Genomic DNA, 24690 nt, shown 5'->3' on the forward strand with positions numbered 1-24690 from the left:
CACACAGAACCCAGCACATCAATTTGATAACAGTGCCACCTATTGGTCAAATGTGATAAGCAATAAATCATGTTACTAGAGGTTGTATTTGGGATTTTTCTGCCTTTTTGACTAAAGTTATCCTTAAATGGCTTCAATTACTAATTTGTGCAGTTGGTCTGATGCTTGCTTCTGTAGTGCTTGACCCCGTAACTGCTGCGTGCAGCTATCTTTGTTACTGTTATTCTGAACAGTCTATTAAAGTTTATTGTTTATTTACTGTTTTATATGAAGTATAATATTTCCATTTACAGGCAGAAGATATCAGCAGTGTCCAGCTGTGTGTCCATTAGAAGTGAAAACCACCTGTCATCGTCTGTTAAACAATATAAACACAGGTAAATTTACAGATAGGACAAACATGTATCAATGATTATACATTATGTAACAAATATTTTTCACACATAAAATAAAATGGCTGCTATGATTACTGCACTGTTTTCCAAAATGTTATTTATTGCATGAAGGAAATATGTGCTTTGCTTCAGTTTTTAGTCAACAGGGAACATCAGATTCAGCACAGCTGTGTGTCTTTAACCATTTAATGGTCTATGAACATTCAGATTAATTAAATATATATATATATATTACAAAACTGTACATTTCAGCATTTCATTATTTGTTTACATAAATTATTTTACTATTTTATCCTTACAGCTTTTACATCAGTATTTATTTAGAAACTATCTACAAATAATGTATAAATAAATATTTGTTTAAACAAACAGTAATTGCTAGTTAAATGTGAAGCAAACATACTAACAACAGCTGTTTTAAATAAAACTTTATTAGGTCTGATGCATATTTGTAGTTTTCTGGATATTTAGTAACTCTGTCTATGCTTCCTAAATCTATTACTCTAGGTTAACAAAGCAGGAAAGAATGGACTTAAGCAGTGCTGTGTCCATAAATGAGTATGATTCCCAGGAATCTGCATACACACAGTGCAAGTAAGGCATCTGACACATGAGGAATACTTAAAATTATCAAATAAAAGTCTTAATAATGTTTTATTTTTGCATAATACATCACAAGTCTTCAACATATATACAGTACATTTACATATGAGTGATGTGTGATTATTTACATTTTGCAGAATTCAACTCCAAATGAAATTGACGAAAAAATGTAAGTTTTTACATGAAGGAACAGAACAGCAAGGAAGTCCAACACTCCTAAATGAGATCTATACTGAGCTCTACATCACAGATGCTAAAGAAATAACTGAAGAATGTGAGATCAGACAGATTGAAATGGCAGCTTTAAAATTAGTGACAGAGGATAGGTCAATCAACTGCAATGACATTTTCACCCTTTTACCTGGACAAAACCAGCCCATCAGAACTGTGCTGACTAAAGGATTCGCTGGGATTGGAAAAACAGTCTCCGTGCAGAAGTTTATTTTGGACTGGGCTGAAGGGAAAGCAAATCAGGACGTCCACTTCATATTTCCACTTCCTTTCAGAGAGCTGAATTTGATAAATGACAAAAAGCTCAGTCTTTTAGATCTTCTCCAAGTTTTTTTCCCTGAAACAAAGGAAATTGACATTTTCAGTGATAAATATAAAGTGTTGTTTATCTTTGATGGTCTAGACGAATGCCGTTTTCTCTTAGATTTTCCCAGCAATGAGAATCTACAGGATGTAAACAAAGAGACATCAGTAGACGTGCTGCTGACAAACCTCATTGTGGGGAATCTGCTTCCCTCTGCTCTCATCTGGATCACCTCCAGACCAGCAGCAACTGATCTCATCCCCTCTGATTGTGTCCATCGAGTGACAGTGGTACGAGGCTTCAATGACCCTCAGAAATTGCAATACTTCAGAAAGAGAATCAGTGATCAGATCCTGGCTGAGAAAATCATCTCACACCTGAAGTCATCGAGGAGCCTCTACATCATGTGTCACATCCCAGTGTTCTGCTGGATCTCATCCACAGTTCTAGAGAAGATGTTGAGTCAAGCAGAGAGTGGAGAGATTCCCAAGACTCTCACTCAAATGTTCACACACTTTCTGATCATTCAGATCAGAATCAAACATGAAAAGCACTATGAGAAATACCTGAAAGATGAAGACATGATCCTCAAACTGGCAAAACTGGCTTATCAGCAGCTTGTGAAATGCAGTGCTATCTTCTATGAAGAAGATCTGAGAGAATGTGGCATCGATGTGACAGAAGCATCAGTGTACTCGGGGTTGTGCACTCAGATCTTCAGAGAGGAGTTTGGGTTGGATTCAGGGAAAATCTACTGCTTTGTTCACCTCAGCATTCAGGAACATCTGGCTGCTATGTATGTGCATCACACCTTCACAACACAGAACTGTAATGTGTTACACCAAATTACTGAACCATCTCAAGAAGGAACATATACACAGATTCCAATATTTGACCTGCATCAGAAAGCTGTTGATCAGACCTTACAAAATAAAAATAGACACCTGGGCCTATTTCTTCGCTTTCTTCTGGGCTTCTCGCTTTATTGCAATCAGACTCTTTTAAAAGTCCTTCTGTCACAGACAGAACCCACAAGCCACAATTTAGAGAAAACAGTCGAATACATCAAGAAGAAGATAGAGGAAAATCCCGACCCAGATAAATTCATCAGTCTGTTCCACTGCCTTAATGATCTGGGTGACAGTTCACTAGTGGAACAAATTCAGCGTTATCTCAATCGAAGAGCTCTTACCACAGCCAAATTAACCACTTTACAGTGGTCAGCTGTCGTGTTTGTTCTTCTGACTTCAGAGAACTTGGATGTCTTTGAATTGAAGGCATTTGCCTGGAAAACCAACTGTGCACGAATGGTGCGAGTTCTTCGGCATCTTGTGCCTGTGGTTAAAGCATCCAAATCAGTTCGGTATGTCATAATGACAATGCATTTATGCAATTCCACGATACAAAATGTCTTACATTTTAGTTTATATCAATTGATTTAGTTTGAAATAAAGCCTTATCAATTTTGCAATTTTTCATAGACTTGCTCATTGTGGATTGACACCAAAGTGCTGCCATCCTCTGGCCGAAGCTCTTGCCTCTGAGTCTTCATGTCTAATGGAAATGAAACTGAATGGAAATGAATTAAAAGATGCAGGAGTGAAGATGCTCTCTGAAGGACTGGGAAATTTGAATTGCAAACTACAGAATCTCGGGTAACGGTTCTTATTTGATGCATAAGCCTACATATATATATATATATATATATATATATATATATATATATATATATATATATATATATATATATATATATATATATATATATATATATTAGCAAGTACTTAAATGTGCATACTGTTGGTTCACTTTTAATGAAGAAGTGAAAAAACATTTGATCTTGCTTGAACTAAGAGCTACATTTTATTGTTTTCTCTGCAGGTTAAATGATTGTGGTGTCACAGGTGAAGGCTGTGTTGCTCTGGCTTCAGCTATCATATCAAACCCCTTACACCTGAGAGAACTGGATCTGTCATTTAATGAACTAGGAGATATAGGAGTACAGTGTCTGTCTGATGGACTAAAGAATCCTCTATGTAAATTAGAGAAACTGAAGTATGATCTCTTTGGTCATTGTGTTGACAGAAGACTTAAGTCTGCCCACAATAGACCTACACACAAATAAGTTTGTCATTGTTCTGTCTGCAGGCTGAGGAAATGTCATGTAACAGGGGAAGGTTGTGCTGCTCTGGATTCAGCTCTGGCATCAAACCCCTCACACCTGAGAGAGCTGGATCTGACTAAAAATAATGTAAGAGATGTGGGAGTGAATTGGCTGTCTGTCACTCTTATGAATCCTAAATGTCAACTGAAAATTCTGAGGTATGAACTCATCTAGTCTGCTCAAGTGGTTACTGGTAAACTGTTCTGTGTTTTATGCATAAAACAGGTGAAAGATCTATCTTTGTTGTGTCTGTAGGCTTATGGAGTGTGGTGTCACAGATGAAAGTTGTGCTGCTCTGGCTTCAGCTCTGAGATCAAACCCCTCTCACCTGAAAGTACTGGATCTGTCTGGGAATAAACTGGGAGACTCTGGAATTAAGCTTCTTTCGAAAGGACCAAAGTATCCTGCTATTGGCCTTGAACAATTGTGGTATGAAAACTTTCCTGGGTTACACATTACCTGTCCCCAAGTACAGTGTATTCTAATAAATGTCTCTGTGCAGGCTGACTGGTTGTGGTATCACTCACAAAGGTTGTGGTGCTCTGACTTTGGCTCTGACATCAAACCTCTCGGAGCTGAAAGAGCTAAATCTGTCTAACAATCTCATAGGAGACTCAGGGCTGAAGCTGTTTTCTGAAGTACTGCAGAGTCATCACTGTAAACTGCAGACACTCGGGTAGAGTCACATAACTTCACAAACTCAAACTCAAAAATAACAAATCTGTCTGAGTCCTTAACTGTGAGGATGTGTTTTTGTTTCTCCTGCAGGTTGAATGATTGTGGTATCACTGATGAAGGTTGCGAGGCTCTGATTTCTGCTCTGACATTAAACCTCTCAAACTTGAGTAAGCTGCATCTGTCTGGGAATAAAATTGAAAAGTCAACAGAGGATCGCCTCTTAGCTCTCAGGGGACATCCAGATAATAAGCTGAAAAAAGTCAAGTGAGTTTTAAGTTTTAATGGGATAGTTCACCTAAAATGATTTTTCAAAAACCATTTACTTACCAAAACCTGAACATTTCGTATCCTGCATGCAAGTACTATTTTAAAGAAAGCTACCCTTTCATAAAATTATTAATAATATTAATTTACATTGTTTTTTGCATTTTAAACAGCATTTAAATGTCAAAGTAGTCATACATCCCTTGAGCTTTATTGCAATCCTTTCTAAGCCATCACTTTATCTGTGAGGAACAGACTTTAGTTAAGCAGTTATTTGTAGATTTATTCTCTCATTATCTGTATACTCATTATCAATTATATATTGGAGAGATGTAATTTATTTGTTACTTGTCTTTGCTTTTCTTTCAGTCTATCCAATTGCAGATCTGAATCTTACTCAGAGTATTGAGACATCAGGAGCAACAATGATCCTGCTGCACAATTAAACATGAATTACTACTCATATTTGACAGGCTGACACAAGATCCACCTCGCCCTTGTGAATAAGCACTGAACTTTTCAGCATTCATTCTTTTACTTTGAACAATCTATTATTGGGTGATTTTTTTTTTTTTTTTACATCTCTAGTAACACATTTGAAACATGAAATATTAAAGTACAAAAAATGCTATAGTATTTTCCTGTATATAACATACTCCAATAGGCCTAATCTTTGACAATAATGTTTTACATTTATGTTTTTACAGCACTGAAATAAATGTGTACAGTGTGCTTAGTAGATGCTGACATTAGGCTTGTTTGAGATGCGACTTGCCTCGCCTGAAATGTAGGCGAAAGTAGGCGGCTGCAGTAAGGGGAGGGGTCAAAAAAGAACTTTAAAGTCGGACACTTCCTGAATCTCGCTGTGACTGCAAATGTTTTCAATGGAGGAGAAGATCGCCTTCGCGTATTTTATCGCAGGTGAAGTGGATGTAATTAAAATACCACTGTTTTGTCATCAATTGCATCAATTCCTTTTTTCTGCTGAGCACAAAGGAGGAAATTTAGAAGAATGTTTGCAAACAAGCGGGTTTCTGTCACCATTTCACGACCATAGTAGTTTTCCATACTATGCAAGTCAAAGCTGTTTTATAGAAACATTCTTCAGAATCTCTACCCTTGTTTTAAGCCAAACACTGGTGCATTTGTCATATAGCTACTGAGCAACACCACATGCATTCACAGCAGTTAACTCAGCGCTCTCTAATTTACAATTAGAAAAATTGTAAAAAAAGCTATGTTTTATTTGCACGCTGCTCTGACTTGTGCTTTTTCTGAGCGCCGCATACACCCAACGAGAGTATGTGTGTGAAGCGGTGTGATTCTGACTGGAGCGAGGAGCAGATTTTTTTTAAAGTCGGAGCGTCGTGGTTCTCACTCGCTCCAAGTGCGCTCCACCACCGCTCCATCACGAGTATAATAACCGATCGGGAAGTTAAAGGCTAATTCTCAAGGAGTTTGTCTGTTACTTTTACAGAATATTTTCGGGTTAAAGCATGTTTTAAACAGATTAAGCACATTCATACACAGTCGCTTTTGCAATAATGCATTAAAAAAAGTAGTAATCTTACAGTGCTACTTCATCTGTATCTGATTTTGAATGAGCAGAAATCTGTAAGAAATACATCAATCTGTAGGTAAAATAACTGATGAAAATTAATTGTTTTTTTCATTACAAACTAAATTTGCACGGAAGAAAGCAGGAGTTATGCCTTTTAATGCTGACAATGTTATATTAGTTTGGCGTGTGGTTAGAAAGAATGACTTCTAATCCTAAGGTTGTAGGTTCGAGTCTCGGGCCACCAATTCCACAACTTAGGTGCCTTTGAGCAAGGCAACAAGCCCCCAACTGCTCCCCGGGCGCCACAGCATAAATGGCTGCCCACTGCTCCGGGTGTGTGTGTTCACTGCTCTGTGTGTGTGCACTTTGGATGGGTTAAATGCAGAGCACAAATTCTGAGTATGGGTCACCATACATGGGCTGTATGTCATGTCACGTCACTTTCATTGTGCATTATTTAAGATGGGCATGCTGTGATCTGTAGCCTTGTAGTATCTTGGGTAACTAGAAGAGGAAACACTGAGGAGCCAAAAGTTCTTGATGGTCACTTTATTAAGGAACCATCGCAGCATTTAGACAAAGCCTACACAACAGCATCGCAATAGTGCGCTCTAAATCATAGACAGTAAAAGAAATGGACACAGCGACCCCATTGCATTCAACGAAGACAAGTGAAGTCAATTAGAAGCACGCACTTCCTGGGGGTTGAGCGTACTGCGCAGACTCAAACTGAGCTTGATGACGTAGATGTCACGTGAGCAACCTGTAAGTCTTCTAATCGCTGTGCCAAGAGAAATCTGAATCACCCCTCGAATCTTGCAGACGTTGTTGAATAATTTTGTCCCATTGCTTTTATGGGCTCTCTATGGGCTTCTCCCTGGACTATATGCATTGAATATCTACTACCTTGTCACCCTCTAATGCTTATGTCATTATAAAATGTATATACTAATGAGTAAATATATGAAGACTAATATATATAGAGTATTAATCTGACAATAACTGTTGATGCATGTTTATTATAACAAAACATGACAGGTGGATTTGTAGAGGTCTGTTAAAGAAAGAGAAATGGTACAATTGCCCTATCTGTCTGTCTTTCAATCTATGTGTTTCTATTTCACAATAGCAATGTTTTTAGCTATTCAATTATTTATAATTAAAAAAAAAACTTATTTTTAAGGCTACCGTTTGGTTAAAAATAAACCGAAGAACATTTTTTGTTGTGTCTTCTAATATTCTGTCATATCAACTGTATGATGAAAATATTTTTGTGTGCTAATGTTTACGTATTTGCTGTTTATTAAATAGTTTTGTTTTTTATAATTAAAATAATAAACAGAATTATCAATGGCTATGTTATAGTGGAATAATTGATGACAGACTATTAAATCGAGGTTGTAGTGTGGCCGGTGAGTCTTTATTTGTGCTTCAGGTGAAGGCCTAATTCTCAACACAAATGGTGAGTTTCACATTTTATAAAAGTAATTTCACAAAGTGTGTGACTATAGAAGTATAACTTAGGTTTGTGATTCCATTTAAATAAATTAACAGAATGGACATGAAGTACTTTAGGTATGTACACTCTCAGAAGAAAAGGTACAAAAAGGGTAAAAAAAAAAAAAGTTTATCTTTGTTCAGTTACAAGCAACTTTAAATAAATAAATAAAAATAATAACCTCTATTATGAATTTGATAGACTATACAATTTTTTTTATAAAGACCCCTTTCTTTACCAAGTTCTCAGCCATTCTGTGTGTGTGTGTGTGTGTGTGTGCAACACCATCTCATTCAAAGATAAGTTTTACATGGTTAAGCAAAGCTACATTTCCAGAAAAGCAAGATTTGATGTTGGTAAAAAGTCCCTTATAAGAGGTCTTTTACTTTCATTTTAGTTAACACTGGCAGATGAAACATAAGGCTCTATGATAACTGTAAGTATTATTAATATTACAATATCTTGACATTTAAGTTGTAATTGATTTTGATTTTAATATGTATGGTAATTTATTTACCTAAATTTCAATAAATATTGTTAATTGATAAATCCTAGACTAGACAAAGAAATACTTAAGTCACTAACATGAGAGCTTGTAATAAATGTACTCTGTATGTATCATAAGTCTAAAAGTAGGTTATATATAAAGTATTCAAAGTGTTAATAAAATATGGAGCTCTTACTATGATTTTGATATTTGTGAATTTACTAAAGGTTTTTCTTTTAATCCACATATATTACATTTTACAATAAAGTTGTATTAATTATATTAATTCTGCCATATGTAATCAAAATGATTAATTAAAACTATTTTTTTTTCTTTAACTCAGTAATAGAGTGAAAGAGCCCAGGAGTGTTTTGTTGAAGAGTGAACAGTCAATGGATCCCCCAAATCATTTTGAACATGGAGATTGTCCTGCATTCAGGTGAACAGAAAAAAAAATGTCAAAGAAACTAGTCTAACAGGTTGAAACCCAAACATACTGTTAACTATTAAGGTGTGAATACATTTAAGCACTCTGTAGCAACTCAGTTTAGGGGTGACAAGGAGGGTCATGACTGAGTAAATTTTGCTATGCAATTTAGTTTTATAAAGATTATATCACCCTGTTTACAGGCAGAAGAGATCAGACTCCCCAGAGCCCAGCTGTGTGTCCATGAGCAGTGACACATCAAAGGATCTGCCATTTTCTGTATTTAAAGTTGATAGCGATTCTCAGTCCAGGTATATTTTAGAGCATGTCATTCCAAATATGTTAATAATAATACTTGAACATTGTTTGAAATAACCTTATTAACACACCCACACTTACAGTTTATCTCTCCTAAATCCGGAGTAATGCATGGTCTTACCGCTACACCTATTAAATGGAGAAGCATAGAGTTTTCTCACCGTGGTATTTTTTGCGATTCACTTAAGCATAATCTACAGTATTCTCTGTTACAGGCAGAAGAGATCAGACTCCCCAGAGCCCAGCTGTGTGTCCATGAGCAGTGACACATCAAAAGATCTGCCATTTTCTGTATTTAAAGTTGACAGTGATTCTCGGTCCAGGTAAATTTACAGTTAGGAGGTAATGCTATTTCTTTTTTTTTTATTATTGTTCATAACTAGCTTTCACCCTTCCATTAATGACAGTTTTTCATCCTTCTCTTTAAGTTTGTTTGTGAAGCTTCAGTTTTTCTGTTTGTGTTTCAAGATAAGGTGCTTGCTTCAATAATGAACTCAGATGGAACAAATCAATGCAATACTTTTGGAGGGAATATATTTTATGATCTTTCTCATGCAACTTCATTGTAAATAAATGATTTGCGGTTTAGAGTCCATCCTTTATTTTAAGCTGTGAAAATAATTTCAGGCAACTGGCCGGTCATTTTAAGTCTAATCAGCAGTTTTGTTTTTTGTTTTTTGTCTCTATGGACTCAATGAGCTGTTCATTAAGTAAGGTACATTTGCGTTATAGAAAGAAAAGACCAAACTCACTGGAGTCCAGTTACATGTTCAAGAAGAGTGACACATCAAAGCATGTTCTGTGTGCTAAATCTGAAACTGGCAGCACTTGTGATCACAGGTAGGGTTATTGATCTTATTCACTTTTTTGTGTTACGGTCAGTGTAACCTACTCATTCTCTTCTGTGTCTGTTAATTATTTGAACAGCAATAAACTCAAAAATAAGCTTAGGAAGAAGTTTCAACATATGCATGAGGGAATAGCAAAGCAGGGAAATGCAGCGCTCTTAAATGAGATCTACACAGAGCTCTACATCACAGAAGGTGAAAATGGAGAGACTGCTTCATCTTCCAAGAGAGAAGAAACGGAAGATACACCAATCAATTCTAATGACATCTTCAAATTTTTACCTGGACAAGACCGACCAATCAGAACTGTATTAACTAAAGGAGTCGCTGGGATTGGAAAAACAGTCTCTGTGCAGAAGTTCATTCTGGACTGGGCTGAAGGGAAAGCAAATCAGGATGTCCACTTCATATTTTCACTTCCTTTTAGAGAGCTCAATTTATTGAAGAACCAAGCATTCAATCTACAAGATCTTCTGCAACTTTTCATGGGCACTAAACAACTTGAAATCTCTCCAAATGAAGGTAAATTCATTTTCATCTTCGATGGTTTGGATGAGTGTCGTCTGGGTCTGGATTTTCACAACAGTGTGAGGTTGTGTGATGTGACTGAATCAGCCTCAGTAGACGTGCTGCTGACAAACCTCATTGTGGGGAATCTGCTTCCCTCTGCTCTCATCTGGATCACCTCCAGACCAGCAGCAGCTGATCTCATCCCCTCCGAGTGTGTCCATCGAGTGACAGAGGTACGAGGCTTCAATGATCCACAGAAGGATGAATACTTCAGAAAGAGAATCAGTGATCAGATCCTGGCAAAGAAAATCATCTCACACCTGAAATCATCGAGGAGCCTCTACATCATGTGTCACATCCCAGTGTTCTGCTGGATCTCAGCCACAGTTCTAGAGAAGATGTTGAGTCAAGCAGAGAGTGGAGAGATTCCCAAGACTCTCACTCAAATGTTCACACATTTCCTGATCATACAGACCAACATCAAGCATGAGAAGGACTACGAAAAGAAAGTGAACAGTGAAGACTTGATCCTCAAACTGGGGAAACTGGCTTTCCAGAAACTTACTGAAGGCAATCTGTTGTTCTATGAAGAAGATCTGAGAGAGTGTGGCATTGATGTGATTGAAGCATCAGTATACTCAGGGTTGTGCACTTGTAGAGAGGACTTGCATCAAAGGAGAGTCTACAGTTTTGTTCATCTAACCATCCAAGAACACCTAGCTGCTCTGTATGTGCATCACTCCTTTACGAAAAACAACATTAATGTGTTTAATGTTACGGTACCAACTTATGAAACAAAAAATGAACAGATTTTAATATTTGACCTACATCAGAAAGCTGTGGATGAGGCTGTATACAGTAAAACTGGACATTTAGACCTTTTTCTTAGCTTCCTTCTGGGCTTTTCTCTGGATTCCAATCAGTCGCTTTTAGAAGGTCTTCTGATGCAGACAGAAAGCAGATTTAGAGGAATTTGTTGTTTCCATAATTTAGAGGAAACAGTCAAATACATCAGAAAGAAGATAGAGGAACATCCCACTCCAGATAAATTCATCAATCTGTTCCACTGTCTGAATGATATGGGTGATTACTCGCTATTAGATAAAATGCTGTGTTATCTAAGCTCTAAATCTCTCCTAAAAACCCTGTCATCCTTACAGTGGTCAGCTCTAATATTTGTTCTGTTGACCTCAGAGAACTTGGGTGTGTTTAAATTTAAGAATTTTGCTTCAGTTAAGGATCCTGAACAAAGGCTTCAAATTCTCCTTAAACTGCTGCCTGTGATTGAAGCATCAACATCAGTTCAGTAAGTAATAATAACAATAGCCATATCAACAAAATATTATAAATAGCAATATTAAAGGTGTTGTGCCTATATTTTGACTGCACTGAAGCATGAAAATACCATATTTTGCAGATATTAAGGAAACATTCCAAGTTCACAACATACTTTTTTCTTCAAAAAAAAAAGCCAGATATTCTACTTTGAAATGTGTGTTCTGTGTCAGAATGTCTGTTTTTGTTTTGGACAATGTGATTCTGCCCACTGCCAATTAACTCAATAGTATTTTGATCGCCAGTTGGTGGAAAACACAGCTAATTGCAGCCATGAAAGCAAGCCAATCAACTGCATAGATTAGATTCTCCTTGACCCAAAAAGATCTCTAAAATCTCTATGACCAGGGGCATATTAAAACATGGATAAATCGACTCAAGAAATTTGTATAAGGCTTGTTACCTTCCGTTATTAGCTGCGCTCATTTCTGTTACAGTATGTATCCTTAATCTAGCAACCCATGTGAGCAAAGAGTCTGAGAAGGAGGGGGCTGTAGAAATGCCTCTCTCCAATATTTAGAATTCGGACTGCAGTACCCATTTCAACTACTACACTATCACATACTGCACATTTACATTTATTTTATTTTATTAATTTGAGGTACAATAAATACAAAACTTGTATTTTTAGGCTCGCTGAGTGTGAATTGACAGAAGAAAGCTGCGTTCCTCTTGCCAAAGCTCTCTGCTCAGAAGCTTCATGCGTGATTGAGGTGAACCTGAGTGAAAATACACTGAAAGATGAAGGTGTCAAGTTTATCTCTAAAGGACTGCAGAATCCTCACTGTAAACTAGAAATACTGAGGTAACTGTCAATGTCGTGGTGTCTTATGTTTTTAATTCTTTAATATAGTCGTTATTTACACAAAACCATAGCATTGAAGTCATTAAAACCACTTGTTTTATGAAGTTTGAGGAACTGTGACATCACAAACGAAGGTTGCACTTTTCTGAACTCAGTTCTTAAATCAAAGTCCACACAACTGAGAGAGCTGGATCTGTCTGAGAATAAACTAGGAGCCTCAGGATTGAAGCTGCTTTGTGGTGCACTACTGAGCCCTCATTGTAAACTGGAAAAACTGAAGTATGATTTTCTTTGACATTCCATACACAGTAAATTCTAGTTTTAAAAAGATTTTTAATTTTCTCACTGATACCATGACATTATAACGTGTTGTCATTCCTCTCACAACTAAAATATCTGGACCTGTCTAATAATCAATTCGGAGATGCAGAAATCAACATCCTTTCTGATGGACTGAGGAGTCCTTGGTGTAAACTGGAGATTTTGAGGTACAATTAAATCTCTCATTATTTGAGTTTGTAAGTCACTTTCTATAAATGAAGGCCTATTTAAACTGCAAATTAATGGTCTGTGTCAAATTTTCTAAAACTAAATTATGCCCCCTCTATGCAGGCTGAGATTCTGTGACCTTTACACAGATGAAGGTTGTGATGTTTTGGCTTCAGCTCTAAATTCAAACCCACACCTGAAAGCATTAGATATGACGGGAAATAACCTTGGAGATTCCAGAATTAAGTTGCTTTCTGCTATACTTAAAAATCCATGCCTCAAACTGGAAACTCTGTGGTAAGATTTTTCTTTTACGTATAGACATGGTGGCTATTAAGGAAGCCCGTATGTAGGTATATATAACAAATGCTGCTAGAGATTTTCTCAGAGCTAACTTTTGTTCTGCTAACTAGATTTTTGTTTTGTTTTTGTCAGGGAGTTAACATTTTGTTATATTATCAACATTCTTCACCAAATATTGTACAAGTAGCCTACTCAAATTATAATGTATTTTTTTAAATATGGTAAATTACCCATTTTTTTCTATGGCAATAAAATAATTAATCATTGTTTTCTCTGCAGGCTGAATGATTGTGGTCTCACGGATGAGGGTTGTGTTGCTCTGGCTTCAGCTCTCATATCGAACCCCTCACACCTGAGAGAACTGGATCTGTCTCATAATAATATAGGAGATGCAGGAAGAAAGCTGTTCTCCCTTACTCTAGACAATCCTCACTGTAAACTGGAAGTACTAAGGTATTGCATTATCTAGTCTCACACATCACTGCATCGTAAACCGTTATAATTATTATTTGTTTAAAGGTATTTTATGAATGTTAAGATATCAACAGTATACCTTGAACAGAAAGCATGAAGAGTGTGTCACTGTTTTATTTACAATCAATTGCAGGCTGATAGACTGTGGTCTCACAGAAGAAGATTGTGCTGATCTGGCTTTAGCTCTGAGTTCAGACAACTTGTGTTTGAGAGAGCTAAATTTGTCAGAAAATAAATTCGGAGACTCTGGAATTAAACACCTCTGTTCTAAAATTAAGAATCCTCACCCCAAACTGGAAGCACTTTGGTAAACTCATTTTACATGGCATTCATACATCTAGGTCCATATATACTGTATTTAGTCACCGACACAATTTACATAATTTCGGCTCTGTATACCACCAGAATTAAAATGAAATAATCAAGATGAAATGAATGTGCAGACTTTAAGCCTTAATTCAAGGGGTTGATCAAAAATATTAAATAAAATGCTTAATTACAACCTACACAGTCCCCCATTTTCAGGGGCTCAAATGTAATTGGACAAATAAATATAATCATAATAAAATAATAATATTATTATTATTTTTGAGAATCGTTTGCAGACAATGACTGCCTCAAGTTTGGAACTCATGGACATCCCCAGAGACTGGGTTTTATCCTTTGTGATGCTTTGCCAGGCCTTTACTGCAGCTGACTTAGTTATTGAATGTTTTTGGGTCTTTCTGCCTTTAGTTTTGTCTTAAGCAAGTGAAATGCATGTGCAGTCAGGTTGAGATCAGTAGATTGACTTGGCCATTGCAGATTATTCCTCTTTCTTACCTTCAAAAACTCCTGGGTTGCTTTTGCAGTATTTTTATGGCCACTGTTCACTTGTACTAAGAAAAGCTTTCCAATCAACTTTACAGCATTTGACTGAGTCTGGGCAGAGAGTATATCCCTATACACTTCAAAATTCATCTGGCTGCCTCTTTCCTCATTCACGTCCTCAGTAAACACCAGTAACCCAGTGCGCCTCCTGGAGAGTGTTCTTCTTGTTTTCTCAAAATGTACTAAACTGTTGATTTGGCCACTCCGAATGTTCCTGCTATAGCTCTCTGATAGATTTGTTTTGTTTTTCAAGCCTAACAATCGTCTGTTTCACTTGTATGGAGAGCTCCTTTCACCGTATGATGTGGGTTCACAGCAACAGCTTTCAAATGCAAATTGCAGATTTAGAATCAACTCCATAACTTTTACCTGCTTAGTTGATGTAGAAATAACAAATTAAACAATAAACAATATTTAAAGAGCTGTAATTTCTTAACCTTTCCTCCAATTTTGATATATCAAATTAAAGATCAGGGTGTGCCCTTTAAGCCCATATTCATTATATACTACAACTGTAACTTGAATGTGTTACAGCAGCTAAAATAATAAATATTCTGGCTGTGTCCAAATATATATGGACCTATCTGTATCCGTAAGACATATCTTGTGTGGACAGTGTATATATATATATATATATATATATATATATATATATGTGTGTGTGTGTGTGTGTGTGTGTGTGTGTGTGTGTGTGTGTGTGTGTATATATATATATAATTTTTTTCTCTCTCTCTCTGCAGGCTGATTGATTGTGCCATTACAGATGAGGGTTGTGAAGCTCTGGCTTCAGCTTTGACATCAAACCTCTCACATTTAAAAATATTGTATCTGTGTGACCAAAAAGTAACAAACACAGGAGTGAGCCATCTTTCTGTCGCATTGAAGAATCCTGTCTGTGAACTGGAGACACTGAGGTATAACGATATTTACCAATTATGCTTTCTCAACATCACAGTCAAACTGATGATCATTCAATCACAAACAAGCCATCTACATTCACTCTGGTAATAAAGTTTCTCAAAGATGAGTGGATATGTAGATTGAAAAATGAGTTCTCTCTGCAGGCTGTATGGTTGTGACATCACAGGTGTGGGTTTAGCGGCTCTGTCTTCAGTTCTCATAGAGAATCCACCCTTGCCAGATGATGATATGAGTAGAAAAGTAAAAGATTTCATGTAAGTTACAAACTTTTAAATAAATATAAATTATTATTTTACTTTTCTATAGGCAGTTGAGCCATATTTTCATTTAAATTGTAAATTAATCAAAATGTTATTGTGTGTGTCTTTTTTTTTTCAGATTACATAAATTCAAAGAGAACTCAGATCATAAACAGGACTCATAGTAATCTTCCCATAAATTCATACAAATATACTTTGTCATGTGACTAATTTCACTAAATACATTATTTGTATTAAATAAAACATTAATGTAAAAAGTTATATAAACATATTTATACATACACAGTGCTTTGTCTAATGTATTATATTAAAAGATAAACAATTCATTTCATTTGAATCTGCCATTCATTCAGACTATTTTAGGCATGTTGTGCAAGTGTAGTGAATTTAATTTATAATGAACAAAAGGTTGCTAATGATTTAAAATGTTTTAAGGTATTACTATTGTACCGTTTAAAATTATGACTATCATCTTTTACATTTCTTCTTTAATTTTAAATGACTCAGAACTGTTTACAAATCTTTTGGGAAACCACTTGCAACACATTATGTGAAGAGAAAGCATGACACGTTGCTGTATAGGCCACTGAATAAAACATATAGAAAAACTTAATGCATAAGATATATTAAAAACTTCCCCTTCTTTTCATAGTCAAAGTGTCCACACATCCAGCACTCTCATCTCATTCTTTAGCTCTTCAGAGACAGAATCCTGTGAAATTATTCTGACATTATATCAACATTCCATTTATTAATATAAACTGTGTGATTTGACAGAGGCACAGCGGTAAATTTGTTATATTAATTTTGGAAATCCTTGGGACTGACTCCCTTTTGCAGCAGCCTCTAGCGGCCAGTCGATGAATTACAGTTTTAGTCACTTCCTTGTTTGCTGGCTTTACGAGAGCGGGAGGTTGCCTCTCGGACGTAACGCCTACACAACAGCTGGTAACAATCTGTCTACGTGTGTCAATATCCTGTGGAATTGCCTGTAAACGTATGCATTTATGCATGCATTTCATATTTATTTAGATCAAACTGAGCTATGAGGCATCTTTCAGGAGGAAAATTATGTCCGCCTCATGTTAAACGAACAGTAATCGAAAACGAAACTTTAAGTTCAGAGAATAGATGGAATACGTCTATTTTTTGTTACAGATGTATAATTAACCGTGACTCTTTGAAAGATTACGTTTATGTACATCGCTGAAAATTTTTTCTTTATTTTAATATCGGTTGTTTTATGACTGTTACATTTAGCATCATTCTGTGTAGGCTAATATCAGTAATGGTTTACTGCTGCGTGAATGTGCACGAGAACTGACACCTTGTTGTTGTTGGCTCTATGCATTTGAGTATTAAATCAAATTTGTCCGTCCTTTTTTACAAGTGGGATGAACTAACTTCAGAGAGAGTGAAGTGTGTTGTGTTATCATTGACCAAAGCCGTCATTAATGGATCTGACGAGTTATCTAGGATTCACAGGAGTAAATCTCTCTGGTGCCATGGCGAGTCCTCATTGTAAACTGGAAACACTGAGGTAAATCATCAGGTTCTCTTTTGAAGTCAAATGACCATGAAATGCCAACTTTATCAGTTCAAGATTCAGGTTGTTCTGCAGTCCCTGAAGGTTCAATCGTGTTATATTTTTGTTTTGCAGGTTAAATGACTGTGGTATCACATATGAAGGTTGTGGAGCTCTGGCTTCTGCCCGTGCATCAAACCTCTCACATCTGAGAGAACTTGATCTGTCTGGAAATAAACTAGAAGGTTTAGGAATGATGTTGCTTTCCTCTGGACTCGAAAATAATTTGTCTGAACTTGGAACACTTAAGTAAGACCACTAAAATCCTTAAAATGGTGATGTAATTTTTTTTTTTTTGTAAAATATATGGTTCTCAATAACAATAAACACATAAAAGAAAGAATAAAACATGAATTTAAAACCCAAGGGATTACATATAAACAAGACCACAATGTAATAAAATGGGATATTAATAGGCCAGATTAAACAAGTGTTTTTAAAAGAGACTTAAAAATGAAAGTGAAGTGACATTCAGCCAAGTATGGTGACCCATACTCAGAATTTGTGCTCTGCATTTAACCCATCCGAAATGCACACACACAGAGCAGTGAACACACACACACAGTGAGCACACACCCGGAGCAGTGGGCAGCCATTTATGCTGCGGCGCCCGGGGAGCAGTTGGGGGTTCGATGCGTTGCTCAAGGGCACCTAAGTCGTGGTAATGAAGGTGGAGAGAGAGCTGTTCATGCACTCCCCCCACCCACAATTCTGTCCGGCCCGAGACTAGAACCCACAACCCTTCGATTGGGAGTCCAACCCTCTAACCATTAGGCCACGACTTCCCAAATGGATAGGGAAGGTGCCACTTCAATCTCAAGTGGCAGAGTAATCCATAATCGATGCCCAACCACTAAAAAAACTCGATCCCCTCTACATTTGAGCTGTTTTTAGCTAAAATGATATCACTCATTTTAATTTAAAGATGGTAAATAGCACATACACAGCATTGCTGAAATACATTTTTATTAGTGCTGGACAATGATTAATCGTGATTAATTTAACTTTCAAAATGTGTATACTGTGTATATTTCTTATCTATATATAAAGGCACATATATTTAGAAAATATTTGCATGTATGTATTTATTTTCATATAACTTCTATTGTATTAAAAATTGTTATATATAAACAGCATTTTTCAAAAATATATACATGTGTATTTACATAATAAATATACACAGTATACACACATATATTATGTGCACAACAATTTTAACTTATTTACTTTTATATTTGTTTACTTTTATTTTATGTGATTTAATCATGATTAATTGTTGCCAGCACTAATTTTATATTTAAAAGTGTTCTACTATGTACTGAAATAATTTAGAATTAAAACAAAATGTAAACTTAAAATTCTGATTTATATAGCAACTTGATTCTGTTCTTCAATTTTATGATCCTGTATTTTTTCCACAAAGAAAGAAATTGTTAAAACCAACTCATCGTCATCAAAAAAACAAAACAAAAAAACAAACTAATGGACAATGCTGATATGGTTAACCACTACAATTAAATATGCATTAATCTGGTTAAGTGATGCATGGGTCTTTTTTAAGAATCGTGTTACATCTATGGGAACATACTAAAATTGTTGTGTAAGGTTATTGTTTTATCTGATATGGAAGTGAGAAAAAGGAACATATAATTTTACTCTCTGCAGGCTGATTGGTTGTGGAATAACAGATGAAGGTTATGGTCCTCTGGCTTCAGCTCTGGCATCAAACAGCTCACACCTGAGAGAACTGGATCTGTCCCAGAATAGCCTAAATGATTTAGACATGATGATGCTCTCTGCTGGACTGATGAATCCTTCATGCAAACTGGAGAAAATTAAGTAAGATAATTTTAATTTAAGATTTTGAGTGTCACAAAAATGAGAAACAAACAAACAAAAAACACTGAAGACTTAAGCCCAGAAACTCACCCTTGTACTGCCCACGATATCTTGAACTAAAAAGATAACATATTGTTGGACCAAGTGTAATAATTTAAGCAACAATTTTCAACTTTTGAGAAACCCCATTCTAATGTCAATATATAAACATGTATATTTTGATTATGACCTTTAGCAACATGTACTGTTTTTTTCTCCATCCGCTGCAGGTTGTTGAGTTGTGGTTTAACAGAGGAAGGTTGTGCTAAACTGGCTTCAGCTCTGGGATCAAACTCCTCACACCTAAGAGAGTTGGATCTGTCTGAGAATAACCTAGGTTACTTCGATATGATGCTGCTTTCTGCTGTAATGGAAAATCCTTACTGGAAACTGGAAGTGTTGAAGTAAGATCATGAATTGAAGTTGCAAACCTGAGATGGGAAATAAAATCCAAGAAAATCTCAAAATATTATATTAGAGGTGGGCATAGATTATTTTTTTTTTAATCTAGATTAATCTCACTGTGATCTTGAAATTAATCTAGATTAAAATGGCTCATTCGAATTCTGCAGAAGGCATTCAGAATATGTGTGTTACCCAAATAAAATTGACAAACAGTAAGTCTTTGAGAAGGGGTTTATCAAGCTAGGTGGTGCATTAGAAATGTACATCTCCTGTTTCCAAAATGCATCACAAACTGTTTGAAAAAGCTGTAAACTAATTCCACATTGCACAAGCGGGACCCCGGTGAAGGTTGTACCAGTGGGCCCTGTTTGAAATTGTTTAATTTGTATGTTTGTTTATTTTTATTTATTTGTGCTATTTACACAATGTTTAAGTTTTTTCAAGTTTGTAGGTGTCAAGGTACAGAAACTAAATAATTAAATGTAAAAAAGCACCAGTTGTGTGTCTTTAATGTAAAAATGAAATATACAATCAAACCTACATTTATTCAGACACCTTCAACATTTCTCACATTATTAGAGTTTTATATGAAAAAATATATCTGGTGTTTGAGTAATTTTTGGTTTGACTGTTAAAACTACAAAGTAGTCAAGAGCAGTGAGTGATTTTCATTTTCATTTTCTTGGATTAACATTACAGCAGCCAGTAGCTAAATTAGGCGCGGTCCCTTTAAGAGACGATGAACGCATCCAATATAATACACATCCCATTTTTTTTCCTCAACTGTTTACTTTCACTTAAGAAATAACTGACAGTTTTTTTCGAGCACAGTTTCCAAGTTGGATATTTTGACATATTTTGTATGTATTTGTCGGCACTACAGCAAAAATAAGCAAATTCGATGTTCAAGTGTTTTGTGACTCTTTTCTCTGTGTGAGCCCTGAACACCAGAACACTGCGAGTACTGAATTGGGATCTTTCACATCTTTTTGTTTGTTCAAACAGCGATATGTATTTGTTCGTTCAGATGCAGGAGGGACTTTGAGGAGAACTTCGCAGAAGAGAGCTCGGTTCAGTGTTACTGTCTGTCAGACGCGGCTCACTCTCTCTCTCTCTCTCTCTCTGCTTTAATGTTTAAATCGACAAGCGGTAAGACTTAAAAACATGTGAAAAATATAAGCTTTCGTGACGATGCGCAACAGTGGCCCGTCAACTGTCCTGAGCATCTTTTTAGGCTGGCCTCAGCCAGTCGGTTATATAAAATATCAAGGTGAACGTCATCATAGCTTGCTTAGTATAGACCCAGCTCCCAACCCAACTTTGAGAATAGATTAACGGCGATATTTTTTTTTATCGCCCGATAAGAGTCTCGCGATAACGCAGCACGTTAACGCCGATAACGGCCCACCACTAATATATATATATATATTATATGCAGAATATAAACCACAGGATCAGTGTGTCTTGAAGTAAAAAAAAAACAAAAGGAAAAAAGTGTTTGTTTGTTGTTTTATTCCTGCAGATTGGTGAGTTGTAGTATCACAGATGAAGGTTGTGCTGCTCTGGCTTCAGCTCTGGGATCAAACCCCTCACACCTGAGAGAGCTAGATCTGTCAAAGAATAGCCTAAGTCACTTCGATATGATTCTGCTCTCTGCTGTAATGGAAAGTTCTTACTGGAAACTGGAAACATTGAAGTAAGATCATCTCTTTGAGTGCTGTAATTCACCTATACTAGTATGAACATTTTTTTTATATATATAATATCTAGATTGTGGTCCTGTATGGTAAATTCTTACAATATGTTTTATAAACTATAGTGACATACTAATGAGTGGTTTCTCCAAAATCTTATGAAATGAGCTTTGTGCCCTAAATGCAGTGATGGCATTTTGCTGTTCTTCAGATTAAAAGATTGTGGTATCACAGAGGAAGGTTTTGCAGCTCTAGCCTCAGCGCTGAGATCAAACCCCTCTCACCTGATAGAGCTGGATCTGTCTGGAAATAAAGCAGGAGACTTTGGACTACAAATGCTCTCCACTGCACTGGAGATCCCTTACTCTAAACTTGAAACACTCAAGTAAGATTAATTTGAGTGTCAAATAAAAGCTAGTTACATTCAGTTATGTAGTTACAGCAAAGCAACTTTAATCTGATAGAGACAACTGTGAAAAAGTGAACAATGTGTTATTGTTTTCTCTGCAGGTTAGTGAGTTGTGATATTACAGAAAATGGCTGTGTTGCACTGGTATCAGCTCTGAGGTCCAGCTCCTCACACTTTAGAAACCTGGATCTGTCTGGGAATAAACTTGGCCATCTAGGAATAAAGCTACTCTCCGATGCACTCGAGAATCCTTGCTTTAAACTGGAGACGTTGAAGTAAGATCATTGCTTTGAGTCTTGCAACAGAATTGGGTCTCAAAAAACATTTTTTTTTAATACACACTTATTTTTTTAATGATTGTGATACATAAGCATGCACGGTTAGACTGTAATCCCACTTTGATCAGGATGTTCCTTCTTAACTCTTAAGGAATAAGGAAGCTTATCCTTAGTCCTTATGGAATTCTGTCTACAACTGAGGAAGTGTTTGCCATGCTGAGAAAAGGAAAAGTGTAATTTTTCTTTCTCCAGACTCAAGGACTGTGATCTCACAGATGAAGATTGTTTTTCGCTGGCCTCTCCTCTAATAGTAAACTTCTCAAACTTGAGAGAGCTGGATCTGTCTGATAATAAACTAGGAGATTCTGGAGTCAAGTTTCTTTTTGCTGGACCAGAGAGTCATCTATATAAACTTGCAACATTTAAGTAAGATCATAATTTCCAGTGTTAATTTTTATTAAGACCTATTTTTAAGCCATTTTAATTGTGATTTTTGTTTTAAGTTATTCTAGGAGGTCAGCATCACAGCTATGTGTCTTGAACTAAACCATTGAAGATTGTGCTTTGTTTTTCTGTAGGTTGGTGAATTGTGGTATCACAGATGAAGGTTGTGCTTCTCTGGCTTTAGCTCTGAGATCAAACCCCTCACACTTGAGAGACCTGGATCTGTCTGGCAATGAAGTAGAAGATTCAGGAGTACAGATGCTCTCTAGTGGACTGGATAATTATTACTGCCAACTGGAAACACTGAGGTGAGATCATAATATTTATTTAGCCAAACACTATTTAGTTTATTATCACTCACAATTCTGAGTGAATTATTTTTTTTTTTTTTTTCACAATTCTGAGTGAATCTGGTTATTATATATAGTATTCTATACATCTAAGGTTGCATACTGGTAAGTGGTTTAAGACTTAAAGGGTTAGTTCACCCAAAAATCTAAATTATGTCATTAATAACTCACCCTCATGTCGTTCCAAACCCGTGTGACCTCCGTTCATCTTTGGAACACAGTTTAAGATATTTTAAATTTAGTCCGAGAGCTCTCAGTCCCTCTCAAACTCGAACCATTTCAAACGATTCAGTTCAATTTGGTGAACTGGTTCAAGAAGATCCGGTTACATTGAATGATTCGTTCGTGAACCGGAGCTCACTAAACTGCTTTGTTTTGAACTCTCTCACAACAGACCCGAAAGAGAAGACAATGCTGAATAAAGTCGTAGTTTTTGCTATTTTTTGACCAAAATGTATTTTCAATGCTTTAATAAATTCTAACTTACCCTCTGATGTCACATGGACTATTTTGAAGATGTTTTTCTTACCTTTCTGGACATGGACAGTAGACCGTACACACAGTTTCAATGGAGGGACTGAGAGCTCTCGGACTAAATATAAAATATCTTAAACTGTGTTCTGAAGATGAACGTAGGTCTCATGGGTTTGGAACGACATGAGGGGTGAGGTATTAATGACATAATTTAGATTTTTGGGTGAACTAACCCTTTAAGTTTGTCTTTAATGAAAAATGTTTTCTCTGCAGGCTGGTGAGTTGTGGCATCACAGATGAAGGTTGTGCGGCTCTTTCTTCAGCTTTGACATCAAACCCCACACACCTGAGACAGCTGGATCTGTCTAAAAATAAACTGTCAGACTCAGGAATGAACCTGCTCTCTACTGGACTGGGCAATCCTCATTGTAAACTGGAGATGCTTTGGTATCTTTTGACAGTTTTTCTTATGATATGTACACTAGTAAATGGGTTATATTACTGTTGTGAGCATGCATGAATATTTTATTGACTAGTTTTGAAGCAAACCCATTATAATATTCTATAAATAGATCATTCACTTATGAACCATTGTTTTATAAGGAACCTATTCTCCTATAGAATAAAGCGTTATTGTTTTCTCCACAGGCTGCATGATTGTGGTGTTACAGATGAAGGTTGTGCTGCTCTGGCTTCAGCTCTCAGATCAAACCCCTCACACCTGAGAGAACTGGATCTGTCGGATAATGAACTAGGAGATTTAGGAGTGAATCGTCTAAGTACTGGACTGGAGAACTGTAAACTGGAGATACTTAAGTAAATATCTCTAACACACAAGTGTGATCATTTAATTAATGACGGAAAAGAAACATATACACCGTTTTTTTGCTGTTGTTTGTGTGTTTTTTTGGAGATGTGGCCTAGTGGTAGTGCTCGTGTATGACTTTGATATAAATAAAGTTACGAGTTTCTTACTGCTCTCTCTTTTACAGGTTGAAACATTGTGGTTTCACATATGAAGGATGTTCTGCTCTGGCTGCTCTTCTTGGATCAGCTAAGTCATATCTGAAATATGTGGATCTGTCTTTTAATAAACTTGAGGATCTAGGAGTGCAGCTGCTTTTTGATGCGTTTTACTAAGCATTTTTTAAATGAAGTGGAAATATTCAGGTAAGATCTTGTCATCCAGACTGATACTACAATAAGGCATGTTGGCTGTTTACTTATTTTCTAACGTTATTCAGTTCTGTGGTTATATGTGGATCACATTAGCAGATTTGAGTAACTTGAAATAAATGCCCTCAATAAATGTTTCTTTGGTTTTTACTTGATGACTTTTTATTCCCCAGATGTGAAATGATGATTGGGCCATAAAGACTGCAGTGTCTCTCATTTTGTTTCTTTTCAATTTTAGTCATATGATGTTTT

General features: G+C 36.2%; 3 protein-coding genes across 5 annotated transcripts; all 3 read left to right on the top strand.

Annotated features, from left to right (window-relative positions):
• The first annotated feature begins 295 nt into the window (after nt 1-295).
• LOC113114950 (NACHT, LRR and PYD domains-containing protein 12-like) lies at nt 296-5282 on the top strand. Its single transcript, XM_026282079.1, has 10 exons — nt 296-377; nt 903-989; nt 1136-2896; nt 3015-3188; nt 3415-3588; nt 3682-3855; nt 3953-4126; nt 4200-4373; nt 4466-4639; nt 5009-5282. Exons 2-10 carry the CDS (start codon nt 922-924, stop codon nt 5046-5048), a joined length of 2913 nt encoding a protein of 970 aa, XP_026137864.1. The 5' UTR covers nt 296-377; nt 903-921; the 3' UTR covers nt 5049-5282.
• Nucleotides 5283-8101: 2819 nt separating this feature from the next.
• On the top strand, nt 8102-16024 carry LOC113114952 (NACHT, LRR and PYD domains-containing protein 3-like). Its single transcript, XM_026282082.1, has 15 exons — nt 8102-8134; nt 8529-8624; nt 8816-8923; nt 9146-9253; nt 9663-9770; nt 9858-11594; nt 12255-12428; nt 12534-12707; nt 12859-12916; nt 13041-13214; nt 13500-13673; nt 13828-14001; nt 15305-15478; nt 15629-15739; nt 15864-16024. Exons 2-9 carry the CDS (start codon nt 8578-8580, stop codon nt 12875-12877), a joined length of 2475 nt encoding a protein of 824 aa, XP_026137867.1. The 5' UTR covers nt 8102-8134; nt 8529-8577; the 3' UTR covers nt 12878-12916; nt 13041-13214; nt 13500-13673; nt 13828-14001; nt 15305-15478; nt 15629-15739; nt 15864-16024.
• A 580-nt stretch (nt 16025-16604) lies between these two features.
• Nucleotides 16605-24588, top strand: si:dkey-23k10.3 (ribonuclease inhibitor). 3 transcript variants are annotated; one of them, XM_026282084.1, is made up of 13 exons: nt 16605-16693; nt 17136-17285; nt 17406-17579; nt 18996-19169; nt 19439-19612; nt 21136-21309; nt 21519-21692; nt 21818-21991; nt 22247-22420; nt 22573-22746; nt 23536-23709; nt 23911-24078; nt 24255-24588. In XM_026282084.1, the coding sequence occupies exons 2-13, from the start codon at nt 17200-17202 to the stop codon at nt 24400-24402; spliced, it is 1968 nt and encodes a 655-aa protein (XP_026137869.1). In that variant the 5' UTR covers nt 16605-16693; nt 17136-17199; the 3' UTR covers nt 24403-24588. The 3 variants fall into 3 exon arrangements, with proteins under 3 accessions (XP_026137869.1, XP_026137868.1, XP_026137870.1); XM_026282083.1 differs by having other exon boundaries at nt 16626-16742; XM_026282085.1 differs by having other exon boundaries at nt 16646-16736.
• Nucleotides 24589-24690: the final 102 nt, after the last annotated feature.

This window comes from Carassius auratus, chromosome 15 (assembly GCF_003368295.1).
Source record: "Carassius auratus strain Wakin chromosome 15, ASM336829v1, whole genome shotgun sequence".
In the NCBI taxonomy this organism is placed as follows: Eukaryota; Metazoa; Chordata; class Actinopteri; order Cypriniformes; family Cyprinidae; genus Carassius; species Carassius auratus.

Coding starts and splice junctions, on each gene's coding strand:
- LOC113114950 (XM_026282079.1), top strand. CDS start 922: ATGGACTTAAGCAGTGCTGTGTCCATAAATGAGTATGATTCCCAGGAA. Junction 3,856..3,952: donor TGTCAACTGAAAATTCTGAG/GTATGAACTCAT, acceptor TTGTGTCTGTAG/GCTTATGGAGTGTGGTGTCA. Junction 4,374..4,465: donor TGTAAACTGCAGACACTCGG/GTAGAGTCACAT, acceptor TTTCTCCTGCAG/GTTGAATGATTGTGGTATCA.
- LOC113114952 (XM_026282082.1), top strand. CDS start 8,578: ATGGATCCCCCAAATCATTTTGAACATGGAGATTGTCCTGCATTCAG. Junction 8,625..8,815: donor GGAGATTGTCCTGCATTCAG/GTGAACAGAAAA, acceptor CCCTGTTTACAG/GCAGAAGAGATCAGACTCCC. Junction 9,254..9,662: donor GACAGTGATTCTCGGTCCAG/GTAAATTTACAG, acceptor TTTGCGTTATAG/AAAGAAAAGACCAAACTCAC.
- si:dkey-23k10.3 (XM_026282084.1), top strand. CDS start 17,200: ATGGATCTGACGAGTTATCTAGGATTCACAGGAGTAAATCTCTCTGGT. Junction 19,170..19,438: donor TGCAAACTGGAGAAAATTAA/GTAAGATAATTT, acceptor CATCCGCTGCAG/GTTGTTGAGTTGTGGTTTAA. Junction 21,992..22,246: donor TTTAAACTGGAGACGTTGAA/GTAAGATCATTG, acceptor TTCTTTCTCCAG/ACTCAAGGACTGTGATCTCA.